The following is a 13263-nucleotide window of genomic DNA, read 5'->3' as shown; positions in this document are numbered from 1 at the left end:
CAACATCTGACTCATTTATGTGTCGCTACTGTTCCTCGCTAGACTGACAGTGAAGAGTTACAACTACAGCAAACCTGTTCGGGCTTACTTCGACTGGAGACATGACCAAAGAGACTGAGTGAGTACGAAGGATTCATCTTTCTGTTTATGTATACATTTATGTTTATAATTATTACAACTAGGAAAATTCTTTCCATTTTTTTAAGTTTTTTTTATCGTCCACATGAAAAACATTTAGGATTAGTTTTGGTGTGATACAGTGAATGCATGTACGGTTCCTCTTAGAGGGGACATAAACCCTCCCCTCTGTCATTTTTGCAATGGGACCCCCATGTGAAACATCCGTGTTATTAAAAGGGGGTGTTTAACAGGAGAAATCGATATGGATAGTTTTAAAGGAGCGCACACACAGACACACACAACATCCCGTCTGCAGCGGTTGCAGGTCTGTTTCGGCCTGTGTTGTCACCAACCTAGGGGCCACACAGCACAAAGGCACACCGGGAAATGAGAATCTCCTCTTGAGGTGTTGGACAGACACAGAAAGCAATGACAGCATGTAATGCATTAAATTACATAATGGTGAAACCCAATCCGGGAGCCCACTCTCCCAACTCTCTGTCTGCGTGGAAACAGAAGCTCTCAGCTGCTTTTAGTGGGGATAGACAATATTTTTTATTTTCTGTTGCTGTTGAGTGCAGAAGTGCAAATGTTTATGAGGGAAATAAAGAAATATCTGTTGCACTTTCAATGTGCAAATGCATTTTCTCTGATTCTTTGGCTGTGGTGGTAATCCCTGTGGGAAATCGCTGGATCTTCTCCCTCAGCTTTGGCTCTGCTGTGGCTGTGAGCGCCTGTGGTCTTTACCTGCTGTCAGCACGTCTGATTAGCTGTTTATCCAGGCCTAACTACGTCTATTTGTTCATTAGCTGCTTAAAACGAGCTGAAAGCGGTATGTTTACAGTCCAATGTCACCGTGAGTCTTTTCCAAACAAATCCAATCCTCCTTTTTTTTTTTTTCTCTCATTTTTTTCCTCGAATGAAATGGAAAACCAAAGCTCGCTTTCGTGACGGTTGTGGGTTTCTGTTTACTAAAGATGTAAGGATAATTTATTTTGAGATCTTTGCAAATACGAGAGGTTATACAGGATTCAAGAATGCGGTTTGTTCTTCTTTCGCAACACTGGAAACCACAAAACATTATGCGTGATTAAGTGCGTGTTCATGGGGCTTTTACACTCTTCTCACACCGCTGCTTTAGAGAGATGTTACTCAGCTCTGCAGTTTTGCAATCGAAACCTTCCATGCTGTGGGGCAAGTATCTGCAGTGCTCCACGGCTCAGGTCCTGCTGCATCAAAACCAAACGCAGTGCTTCTTTGAAATCACAGTTTATTAAACATGCTTAAACCGCTACTGATGATCGTCGTATAAGCTTTTTTTTTTCTCTTTACTGCTTATTTTGAGTTGCCTGTCACTGTGAATTTGATCAGTTATCATCAATACTTTCATTGCTATTGTCATTTCTGCTGTAGGACTCTGGGACTGGTCTGTCAGAGTGAGAATTTCAACTACAACCTTTACGCAAACTACTTGATGATGGACTCCTGGCCGTGCCTGGAAAGCCCTGTTCCCGAGCCAAACCACGCCAAAACCAGACTCCACACAGGAGACGACCTCGCTGCCCTAACGGTGCTTTATGAACAGTGCAAGGTAAAGCATATTGGAGTAGCACTTATAAAGGCAAACTAACCTCCAGATTTGTTTTAAAGTTGTTGACATTTTTCCTTTTTTTGTGTTTTTTAGAGCCAAAGGGAGCAGAAAATTGCTTCCTGCCACCGCACTGGCAATTTGTACAAACCAACAGAGAGGTGAGTCTGCCAGCAGAGCTTTGATGACCAACAGCTCTGTTTTAGTTCCTTTTTTATATTTTTACTGCATATAGTTTTATATCAATCATTACATTATTATAGAGTAAAATTCATACACATAAAATTCACCTTATACTGTTTCCTCGGAAGATGATGAAGAGATTAGAGGAATAAACATATTCTTAGGTAATCTTATTTTTGCTTCCTCCTCTCATCTCTGCTGCCTTGTTTAGTTCAACAACAGGAAGATTTGTATTTCCTTCTTTCTGTCTGTGCCTCCTGTTAGGTGAAAGGCCATTGTTGGGGTGTAATGTTGTCCCCTCAAACATTTTAACAGAGAAACTCAAACATGGAGAAGAAACGAGATGGATTAGGAGACAAATAGTTCCCACCCAGCCTGCTCATGTCTCTGAGCTCCCAGTGCAGTAGCTGTGCGCACTCAGGTGGTTTTACTGAGTTAAAGACACATCAAAATCACTCACACTGAGGTTATTGTTTTGTTGCTCAGGCGATACCTGATTCATGAAGATGTCGCAGGTGCGGATCTTCTCTTGTAATAAGAGTTCCCTCTCTCCCCCGTCCTTTTAGGAGTCTGGCCAACGCCGCTGATCTGATTTCGTTGGATGCGTCCTCCAATGCCATGAAGATTCTCCCTGATACCATTTCCACAAGTCACCACCCGGAGGTTCTGTTATCAAAGCAGACCATCTCCCTGCCCACCCCCTCCGACTCGTACGCCACCCTGACCAGCGTGGTCCAAGATCCCTTCGACAAGCAGGAGCTCAGCAGTATCTTCGACACCCTGCTGCAGAAGTGGCCAGAGTCCGGTGCTTTCCCAGACCCCAGCACAGAGGTAAGCTTAGTGCCATTATTTGAAAGTTGAGCCCTGTTTCCTGAGCGGCCAGTCCGTCTCTGAGCCTCTCCTTTTTTTCCCCGCTCTAATCCATATCCTCGCGTGGATGTCAGACTCTCCCCTACAGTGATCCATTCCCCGAAAACACATCCAGCTCTGTCTACTCGGGCTCCTACACCAACTCCCCACCAGAGAGAATCAGGAGCGAGTTCCAGTTTTCCCTCGGAGCTCCCGCGGCGTCCTCTTGCAAGTCTAACGAGCTTCCCATGGTGTACCTGAACAAGGGCCAGTTCTACCCCATCAGCCTTCAAGGTGTGGACAGCAGCGCCTGCCTCACTGCCACCAAAGTCAAAGTGAGTCACCCAAACATATGATTTTACAAAAAGTGTTTTTGTGCATGATGCAAGAAAAGAAGGATTATTGTTGAATCTTTCCCATCAGGATTTTTTTTTTTTTTTGTGCACCCATTAATATAATAATTCTTTGCGTGCCACCAAACCAACCCTTCCCAAATAGGCGTCCCTCCCTTGGAACCAGCTCCTTCAGTGACTAATTCTGTGTTGACACCCTGCACACTGGGCTGGCACCTTTAAAATGACAGTGTCCTGCCCTGCGAACTTTATTCCTCTGGCAGTACAATAAGGCCAGAGAGCAGAAGAGAGCTCAGCTCAGGAGCATTTGTCTAATGTGACACAAGCAGAGTGGGTAGAGTCAAAGGAAAGGGCAGGGAGGAGGTGGTTTCCAGTCCTTTGTCAGACGAATCGGAGGATAAGAATACAGACAAACGTGCGCTGACTCCCAGCAAATAACTGATGACACTATTGCAGAAAGGACGGATTTAGAGTGATGAATGAAACTGATGTTGTCGTTCTTGGAAAAAGGAGCCAAGGTGTACAGATTTGCGTGCACAGTTACACAACCGAACCTAACCGCTTGTTTTCCTGTCACTCCTCTTCAGACGGTGGTGATGGCTGTGTTTGAGAATGACAAGACCCCAGAACAGCAGCTCCGCTTCTGGAATCACTGGCATGGACGCCAGCCGACCGTCAAGCAGCGGGTCATTGACATCGGTATGTTCCCCGCTCAGAAAGACACATGCAGCGTCCCTGTTCAGGTGCACACCGAGGGGAGATCAAAACGTTTTTTGACTACTGAGAAAACAATCGCACAGTCTGAGCCATAAAACCATTTTCATGATGGAAAATTAAATTGCTTCTCCTATCCTTTTCTTTTTTCTCTCTCTCTCTTTTGAATAGCGGACTACAAAGAAGTGTTCAGTGGCATCAGCAACATCGAGGAGGTTGCTTTCAATGCTCTGTCTTTTGTGTGGAACCCCAATGAAGAGGCCAAGGTAATCTCTTTCACATATACGTTTCAACACATTGCTTTCATATTAGAAAGGTTTTTTTTTTTTTTTTTTTTATGTAACGCCTTGTCGAAAAGCCACTTTCTAAAGGGGAAAATGCTGAACATTTGAAGGAAAAGTAGATTAAAGGTACAAAAGTTAGGTGGAAAGAGGAGAAGAAGGAGTGGCAGCAGAGGCAGGAATCCCAGTAATGTGTTTGGCCTGGAGGCTCTTGTCACTGCAGCAGGCAAAAAGCCACAAACACCTTGAGCGAGATGGCCCAAAGGAGCTGGGGATGGAGAGAAGCTAAAGGAGGGGGATTTCACCCCTGAATAACAGGAAAAAGAGCAGCAGTGTTTTAAATATTTCATCTCCTTTGGGTCCATCCATTCATTTGTCATTGCTATAACACGTTAACAGTCAATGCCTTGATTAGAAAATCAATACTGAATTGTTGTCTTTCTTCTTCCTCCAGGTGTTCATTGGTATCAACTCCCTCAGCACTGACTTCTCTGCACAAAAAGGAGTGAAAGGTCTGCCTCTAAACCTCCAGATCGACACATACGACATCAGCTCAGGAAACAACCAGCTGATCCACAGAGCCGCCTGCCAGATCAAGATTTTCTGCGACAAGGTACATCCCTTCACCAGATTCAGACCTCGACTCAGGCAACCACATCGAGGCATTTTATGAAGTCCAGTTTGTTCATGTGGCTCTGTCGTCCCGTGCATTTAGGGTGCGGAGAGAAAAATGCGAGACGAGGAGAGGAAGAGATCCAAACGGAGGGGAAAGAACACTCATGATGCCAACAGTGAGTGCTGCATAAGAGCGACGCTATAAAGATATTAACCAACAGAGATCAGTCTAACAGCATTTATCCCCCCACTTTGTTTCTAGCTAAGAAGTCTTCAGTGAATAACAACATCACCAGTGAGTTCACCATCTTGCAAACCGTGGATGACCACATAACCCAGCCAGTGTTCTTCATCCCAGAGACTCACCTCTCCGGGTTACAGCGCATGGTAGGTCTCCTTTTTAAACCATTCTCTTCTTCTTTGTAATGAATCGTTTTCCAGACCTATGCATCCCTGCAGGCAGTAGGATCGGCACGAGCGAGGCAGGGAAAAAGTGTGGGAAAGTATGCGGTGGGAAAAGTGGGCTGGGAATCCGGGGTTGACTGACTGCAGCGAAAGTGAGGCAAAACACAGCCATGAGATCAAATGAGTTAATTGGAGTCGAAACCAGGCACAAGTGCAAGCCTCTGCAGCTACTGACACCGGGATTAGTTCATAGGGGCTTACACGAAAACACGAACGCTCGCACCTGGCGCAACAGGACTCACACCTGATACGCAGCACGCCACCATCGCGGTCTCCACTTTCAATCAGACACTCTTGCATAAACAACCCAGTGGGAGCACTGTGTTCAGACATGCCAGTTTTCCCACACCGCTGAGTCGGAGGGGCATGTGTGAGAGAGGATTTCATCCAGTCATTTGACTGAGAATCCGACGAGAAAAATCTACGACCCAGTAACTAAAAAAAGTGCTTTGCATGACGCGTTGTATTCGAGTGATAAAGGCAGAAACTGCCATTGATTGGATGGCATGATTAAGCGTGGGATGGTCCTATCTTTGTCTTTGCATCAGCCTACACGCTTATGTGGCTCTCTAAGGAGTTATGGGAAATGCAGTCTCGTGTTGACGATAACATTCCTTCTTTTGAACGTGTTTTGACGGACAGTGGTGGGAAGTGGTACATTCAGCAGCATCTTTATCTGTGAAGCTGTGAGTAATCAGATTCCTGCTCATCTGTTTCTGTTTCTCTGTGTCCTCAGGTCATTCCGGCGGACGATGGCGAAAGGTATGCCAGATTACTAAACGCAAGGCATCATCAAGATGATCGCTTTATTTCAAATAAATGCTCCAAGGTTGCTTTTATTCACAGTGTGAATGTTGGTTTTGTGTCAGCAGGAGTTCTCTGAAGAGGCTGTATCAGGACAGAGAGCAGAGCAGCTCCCCGTCCAGCAAACAGGCCCGCAGAGAAGACCCTCAGAGAGGTAGACAGAAACGTGCACTGCCATGATTTCACCAATAAAGACTCGACGGATTTATATTCTCTTCGAGGCTAACTCCTTTTTTGTCACTTTCTTTTAGTTCTGCTGTATGTAAGGACAGGCTCTGAGGAGGTGTTTGATGCGCTCATGCTCAGCTCGCCAACACTCTCCGGCCTGCGAGACGCTGTAAGTATCACCTCAGTGCTTCACATACATTCTATAAAATATCGGGTGTATCTTCACCTCTCTTTTTGCTGTTTTTCGAGTAGATTTGCTGTCTCTTATCCCTGAAGTGTCACATTTCCCTAAGCAGATCATGCTAACTGTCATCTTGTTTTCTTTCCGTCTTCAGATTTCAGAAAAGTACGGCATGCAAAAAGACACCATTGGGAAAATCTACAAAAAATGCAAGCGAGGGTGAGTTCCCTATTGTTTTTCTTGGCGTGTCTATCCCATGTGCCGTTGAACAAGCAGCTTAACACACACGTTGAATGGAAGGAGTACATGTGACACAGACAGCGCACAGGAGATCAGCCCTGAGTTTGTGGCTTTAATCTCGTCCTCCTCCGAGGAAGCGCAGGTTGACAGACCGGGTCGGTCGGTTTGTTGGCCCGGCCTTCAGGAATGTTTTAATTGCAGCTCCTCCAAAAGAAAAGATACGACTGAAAGAGGATGAAAAGATTTCATAAGTCCTGCAGATGAGTCACCGGCGATTGTTGTGCTGATTTACATTTTCATGGCTTCATGGCTTCAGAGCATCAGGAGGCCTTGAAAGAGATCCCTCATTTGACACAGACTTCTGAGGCTGAAGCAACAGATTCTCACTGCGCTGGTAACTGCGACATGAAGACGCTCACATCCAGCGGTTATTTCTGCTTAATAAAGCTGCGATGCTTTGAGAGCTGTGATTAATACGAGCGATTGGGAAAATTACTTCTCTGCTTATAAATGTCCTTAAATAACTACAAACACTTCGACTGACAAAGATCTAATAAAATCAAGTAATTACCACAATAGACGGGGAGAATTTGGAGCCAACGGTTTTATTAAAAAACACTCATCTTCCCGAACTTCCTTCATTTTTTTTATCGGAGAAGGCAAACCGTTTCTCGCTGAAGTTTTTAGGTCAGCGATGATTGGCGTCACCTCCTAATAAGTGGGGAAATCGCAGCCGCTTTCTTGAAACCTCTGGTGAATTTCCTTCCTGCTATCTGTGCAGGAGGAGCAGCTCAGCCAACAGGTCGGGCTGCATTCTCCCCGCGGTTTCCTCCCTCCTCTTCTCGCTCTTGTCTTCAATCAGCCCTGTCCCTGCAGGCAGAATGCATGACTCCGTGGTTGGTTCAGTCATTAAAGACTTTAAGACATAAAGGTCGGCGTTAGTGTTGGAAAACACAGAGCTGATTTATTGCTCCTCCTGATGAGAGTGATCTGTTTTTCCACCTGAGGACCGCCCTTAAAAACCAATGGCGTGTTTCAGGCAAACACCCAGAGCTTATTACCTGTCACACTCAAAGTAAAAAAAAAAAAAAAAGACTCAATTTGCATATTTCAGAATGCCTCCTATGATCAGGTTTCTGCTGTTGAACTTGTCACACAGGTACATATTTCCCGAAAATCTATTTGGAATTTCGAATTTTTTTTTAAAATATCCCTGTCTTCCCCCTCAGGATCTTCGTCAATATGGATGACAACATCATCGAACACTACACCAACCACTCGGCTTTCCTCATCGACGTGTCCGAGGCGCCGTCCGGCCAGTTCCAGATCACTCTCATTGAAGTATGAGCAGCGCGCCCGGCGCCCGCCCGCCCCCCCCCTCTGAAGGATGGACCCTTGCGGTTGCCAGTTGAAGCCATCTGTTGAAGCACTGCCTGATCGGAGTCGAAGTAAGCTACAAATTGATCAAGAAAAAAAAACAAAGACTCCGCTGAATGGACCTCTCCTCTTTTTCTGGTTTCTGTTCAAAAAAGAAACGACTTTGTTAATACAATCCTTTTCGGTTCTTGAGTGTTTATCAGTATAATGAAATTGTCTGTAAATATTTAATGTACATAGATTTTAATATAACAGTGTTTTTTTTCCAATAGTCCATGTTGCAATCACTTTTTTTTACTATTTTTTTTTTTTATGTATTTCAAATTTTCAAACATCTTTTTTTAAGTCACTGTTCTTGCTGCTTTCAGTGTATTCATCATTTCTTCTACAGTGGTGCATTTTCTTACCTTCAATTTAGTAATCCTTTTTTTTTTTTTTTACTGCCAAAAGTATCTTCTTTTAGGTTCCTCTTAGTTTCATGACTAACATATCCCAAATGCCGGGTTGAATTCAGAACCTGTAGTCAGACATTTCCACCCATAAAACCACACTAAGCGTAGTATTGGCCATCATTTTGCCCAGAGCTGTGGACATTTCCTGACTGTGCGGCGTAACCACAGAGCTTTGCAAGAAAACAGTTCAAGCCCTCTAAAACCTGAAACCAACCGGAGGACTTTGTATGGCATGCATGTGTAAAAACTTTCGCATTTCAAAGCAAATCTGTAACCTGTATTACTCAAATGTTGTTTTGTATGGAAATAAATGCATTTAATAATAGTTTTTTTTGCGTCTGTTGGTGTTATTATGCACACAGTGCAGAAGATTGAATGTGAGATGCTTCTCTTCTGTGTGTGCATGACTTAAAATCTGCAATCTGTGGATGTGCATGTTTTGAAAAAAGAAAAAAAAAAACATGTTCAATCCAATCTTTTTCTCCCTTCCAGCTGAGCGCTTCCAGCACGTTGAAGTGTTGACACTCACTGGAAAGAGCTCTGCTTTTCCCCTATTTGGTGACACAGAGAAGCACAGAGGCACTTTGTCCTAGATACACCGTCAGCATCCTTCAGCGTGTCTCACACGCACACACACACACACACTCATACACACGCACACACACGAAGACACAGCGAGACAGAGAGGCACAGACGCAGACCTGGCGAGGGAGCAGCAGCAGTAGTAAATAAACAGGAGGACCGAAGACGGAGAGAAAGGGGAGGCAGAGAGCAGTGAGAGGAGGGAGTGAGAAGAATCACGAGGTGGCTACACCATCTGCTGCCAGAGGGAGAAACATGTTAGCCATTCAGACGAGAGCAGGCGGGCAGCCTGCGATCTGCAGTGAGACACACACAGCCCCTCCTGAATGGTAAGTCACCGGGACGATGGGTGTGTTTGCATGCGTTCAGAACGTGCATCCCTGAGGGACGGTGTGTGTGTGGATGGTGCTCTTCATCTCCAGTGTCTATACATGCTTCTCTGCAGGTGTTCCCATTCATCTTATTCCATTTTCTGCATCAAAACAGATCAGGCAGCTTGCATTTAAAGCATCATCGTGGCAGGTGGGTTTCATTGTGAAGTGATTCAAACCTCTGGAACTGAATGCAATATTCCAGCGAGGATAAAGAAGCACAAATGATGGAGGTGTACCAAACCATAATTAACACCTTGGTGAGGATTTACAATGTGGCTGACAGTCCACTGCAAACAAACTGACAGTTGAGTCGGACCTGTGATCCTCTCGTCTGTCATCTCCTCTCTTTCCCGTCTGCTGGTAAAGTAGCAAAACAGGAAACAAGCTTTAAATAAATATGACACATGACTACAGGTATGTGTTTACCAAACCGCTTTCTGCTCACTATCGATTTATCTGCATCCAGCTCATGGAAAATTCCTTTTTCTTTCCGGAGTGCTCTGGTGTCTATTCTTAGATACTCTTGAAGTGAAGATCCAAATGAAAAATCAAATCATATCAAATCGACGAGGTTCAGCAGGTTAATGTCAACAAATCGCTGGTGAATTTTTTCAGGTCATGTTACTGAAGGATCAGAGGTTACGTTCTCACCTACATACAGGTTCAACATCCTCCTGCAGTTTATTTTTTTAAGTTGTGACCTTCAAACTGCAGCAAAATAAACACAGGCTTTCTACTTTTACTTTTTTTATACAATCTGTATAATATACAGATATAGTATATATAATCTGTATTTATTAACTTGAAGTAATAATTGTTACTTTCAAAGATTGATGCTGTTTTTTTTCCCAGTCAAATCCATTTGAAGTGCAGAATGCACTGATGCAGTGACGGATATCCGTGAAATACGTCAATGTGGACGTTGTTACAACTTCGCTCAGTTTGACAGCCTGTTTACGAAATGTGTGAGGCAATAAGAAGGTGTGGACTGGATTACTAAACATTCATTTGCTTGTTGTTTAGATTTTAATTGCTTTTAAATTGCCACGAAATTCAATTTAAGAAGATCATAATCAAATAAATATTATTTGTTTCTCGTTTTTTCTGCATATTTCATCACGCGTAAAGAAGCTTTTAATAGTGAAGCAGCTTCAGGTTAGCAGTGGCTGCCTCATCATGATGACATGAATATTATCATCATAGAACTCACTAAAAGTGATGGAAAGAGCTGCAGTTCATCTGCCGTGTAAGAAGCCGTCCAGCGTGCGGCTTTAGTCGTCTGTGTCAGCAGACGAGGTGGACATTTTCCAGAGTTATGACCTTTCCAGCACAAATGTCCTCCTTCCCACGGGGCTATCGTCATAATATCCCTGCTGAGGCTGTTTGTTTGACACAGACGTGTATTGATTTTTGGCTGCTTGTGTGTCTCCGTGAGTCAGACACGTATTCACGGTTGTCTTCTCCGCGTCCCCGGGGGACATTCTTCCTTTCCCTCCCGCAGCCGGAGACGCTGGAGATGGACTCACTCTGCATTTAAACACAGGTCTGATATAATTACGAACCCGGTGGAATTCCTCCAAGGTCACAGCCGCCAGACATCCTGCACCAAACTCACATACGTGCACGGCCGAGGCCAGCAGAGGGGTTTTTGCATATTGAGACGTCTGACTAGGTGTTGCGGTGAAAACAGCTTCGCTCGCTGTCACATTGAGACCAGCCAGGTTAGGGTATCCTAGCAACAGACTCAGGAACCGGCCGTTCATTTTTTTCCCCATGTCCAGCTTCAGGAGCAGCAGAGCCAAACCCTCCCTCCGTCGCTCCGACACTCGCCTGCTCCTCTTCACACCCCTGATGAATCTCTCCCTCTGTTTTCTTAGCCCTGTTCTGTCACCATCACCTGCCAAGCACCGAGTCTCTCTCTCTCTCTCTCTCTCTCACTCTCACCCTGAACCTCTCTCTTTCACTCAGACAGGCAACATGAAGAGTCTGCAGCTGAAGGAGAGGAGAGCTTCCAGGAAGAGGTAACATATCGAGATCAGGGCCTTTTGTCATTTTGATCGATGGACTGATTGCTTTGTTTTTATGGTTTAAGCCAGCGATTAGGAGCCGATCATTACGAGGACCACAGAGACGTCACGCTCACTACCAGAGGGCCAAATTGGACCAAGCACTCCAACCACAAGTTTATACAAGAGTTATGATTGCTGATTAAATTGAATTTTTACCTTTTCTGACTCTTGAACTCATTGTAGCATTTACAGTTGATATCAGATTATAACATACTGCACCTCTCTGTCTGCTCTCAAGCATTTAAACCGTACGGGAGATTGTATTTAATGACTACATTTAACATTGTGTTTACACATGGATGCCTTTTTTTATTTACTTATTTACTCTTGTTTTTCAGACTGGATGAACACATTTCTGTGGAGGCCCGTCATGTCAAAATCTGATCAATGAGCAGCATCTCGTCTCCGAATGAAAACCACTGACATCAGTCATCTGGAAGAAACACACTGACAGCACAATCACCACAGGCGCCTGTCTCATTTTTACAGCTTCGCCCAAAGCTGTACGTCTTTCGGGAAAATCAGGGTCGTAGCCCCAATGATGCACACTCCGGCCTCCATGGTGATGGGGATCGTCTTCGCCCCCCTGGGACTGGTCCTCGTCTTCACGGCGGCCATCACCCCTCAGTGGAGGGAGGGACAGGCGCGTCTGGGCGTCGGGGGGCCGGGAGCCAAAGGTCAGGGGCTGGGCGGCCGGTCCGGCTCCGTGGAGGCGCTGCTCCTGCTGCGGTCCGACGGGCTGTGGGAGAGCTGCCTGCAGGTGGAGCGCTCCGAGCTGAAGCACTGCTGGCCCGTCGTCGGTCCGTACAAGTGGGACCCCCGGGTCCGCCTGGCGCAGGGCTTGGTGCTCACCTCCCTGTTCCTGTGCGGCACCGGCATCGTCCTGGCCTGCATCGGGGTTCGCTGCTGGACAGATCTGCCCCTCAGGGGAGTGGCAGCCTCCGGGGGGCTGCTGGTGGTGACGGCGGGGCTGCTGAGCCTGACGGCTCTGGGCGTGTACACACACAACCTCAGAGGACTCGGGGTGGATCCGGGCCGAAGGATCAGCAGCCCCAGGTTCCCCCACCTCAGCCTGCACCCGGCGGGCTCGCTCTACTTCGGCTGGCTGGGCTCCTGCCTGCAGGTGCTGGGGGGCGGCGCCCTGCTGTTCAGCTTCAAGCGGCCCAGATGCCCCACCTGCCCGTCCCGTCCCGAGCTGCCCGTCTGCCCCGCCTGCAGCTCCTGCCCAGAAATCACCAACAAGACCGACATGGACGTGTACGAAGTCAGCTGTTAGAAACTAAAGACGTGCTTCTACATGAGGGTTAACTTTTGAAAACTGTCAATCTGCAGTTCAGAAATGAAATGGCTGTCATTGTGGCGACGGCACTGAGTGGAATCAGAAGCTTTCTGTGTGTAAATACCAAGGAAAGTAATAAGTCTGAAGGAGAAAGATTCAACTTCCTGCTGCCTTTAACTGCCAATCGTAGTGTAAAGAGTATTGCTTTATAATGCCTTTTACATTACAGCCATGCATTTGTACTGTTGGAAAAAAAAAAGTGTCTGAACAAAACTGTGAAATGTATAAAATTTGTAAAAAACAAGAAAAGAAAGAAACAAAGAAACAATAATAAAAATAATAAAAAATGAAATGACACTAAAAGTTCATCACAAAGTTTAGGGAGGGTTGAGGTCCAATTTATAGAAAGCTGTTTATAGTTTTGTGCATAAAGTTGAATGGAGGTAACTGAGAATTGCACTAAATGATAAATCTACGATAAAAACATTCCTGTTGACTTTGTAAGTGTGTTTCATCAAAGTGCATCAAACAATCCTGCGCTATTTTCTCCTCGCCTTAAAATAAAAACA

The 13263-nt window shown here is 45.4% G+C and overlaps 2 protein-coding genes across 5 annotated transcripts; both read left to right on the top strand.

Moving 5' to 3' along the window:
- Positions 1-8715, top strand: grhl3 (grainyhead-like transcription factor 3). 2 transcript variants are annotated; one of them, XM_030117729.1, is made up of 15 exons: positions 1-118; positions 1534-1711; positions 1805-1869; positions 2458-2722; positions 2836-3075; positions 3681-3792; positions 3979-4073; positions 4543-4701; positions 4804-4879; positions 4966-5090; positions 5905-5930; positions 6041-6126; positions 6224-6309; positions 6476-6540; positions 7791-8715. In XM_030117729.1, the coding sequence occupies exons 1-15, from the start codon at positions 102-104 to the stop codon at positions 7906-7908; spliced, it is 1713 nt and encodes a 570-aa protein (XP_029973589.1). In that variant the 5' UTR covers positions 1-101; the 3' UTR covers positions 7909-8715. The 2 variants fall into 2 exon arrangements, with proteins under 2 accessions (XP_029973589.1, XP_029973588.1); XM_030117728.1 differs by having other exon boundaries at positions 6038-6126.
- Positions 8716-9070: 355 nt separating this feature from the next.
- Positions 9071-12941, top strand: cldn23l (claudin 23-like). Of its 3 annotated transcripts, none has more exons than XM_030117324.1 (3): positions 9071-9301; positions 11315-11367; positions 11754-12941. In XM_030117324.1, the coding sequence occupies exon 3, from the start codon at positions 11954-11956 to the stop codon at positions 12689-12691; it is 738 nt and encodes a 245-aa protein (XP_029973184.1). In that variant the 5' UTR covers positions 9071-9301; positions 11315-11367; positions 11754-11953; the 3' UTR covers positions 12692-12941. The 3 variants fall into 3 exon arrangements, with proteins under 3 accessions (XP_029973184.1, XP_029973186.1, XP_029973185.1); XM_030117326.1 differs by having other exon boundaries at positions 11439-12941; XM_030117325.1 differs by having other exon boundaries at positions 11315-12941.
- The last annotated feature ends 322 nt before the right edge of the window (positions 12942-13263 follow it).

The sequence above is a fragment of the Salarias fasciatus genome, chromosome 19, assembly GCF_902148845.1.
Source record: "Salarias fasciatus chromosome 19, fSalaFa1.1, whole genome shotgun sequence".
NCBI lineage: Eukaryota > Metazoa > Chordata > Actinopteri > Blenniiformes > Blenniidae > Salarias > Salarias fasciatus.
Note: the sequence above shows the minus strand (reverse complement) of the source record. Positions and strands in the feature narration are given on the sequence as shown.

Excerpts from the sequence above, each read along its gene's own strand:
- cldn23l (XM_030117324.1), top strand. The coding sequence starts at position 11,954 with ATGATGCACACTCCGGCCTCCATGGTGATGGGGATCGTCTTCGCCCCC.
- grhl3 (XM_030117728.1), top strand. Across the intron at positions 1,712-1,804 it reads TGCTTTATGAACAGTGCAAG|AGCCAAAGGGAGCAGAAAAT; the intron begins GTAAAGCATATT and ends TGTGTTTTTTAG. Across the intron at positions 3,076-3,680 it reads TCACTGCCACCAAAGTCAAA|ACGGTGGTGATGGCTGTGTT; the intron begins GTGAGTCACCCA and ends ACTCCTCTTCAG.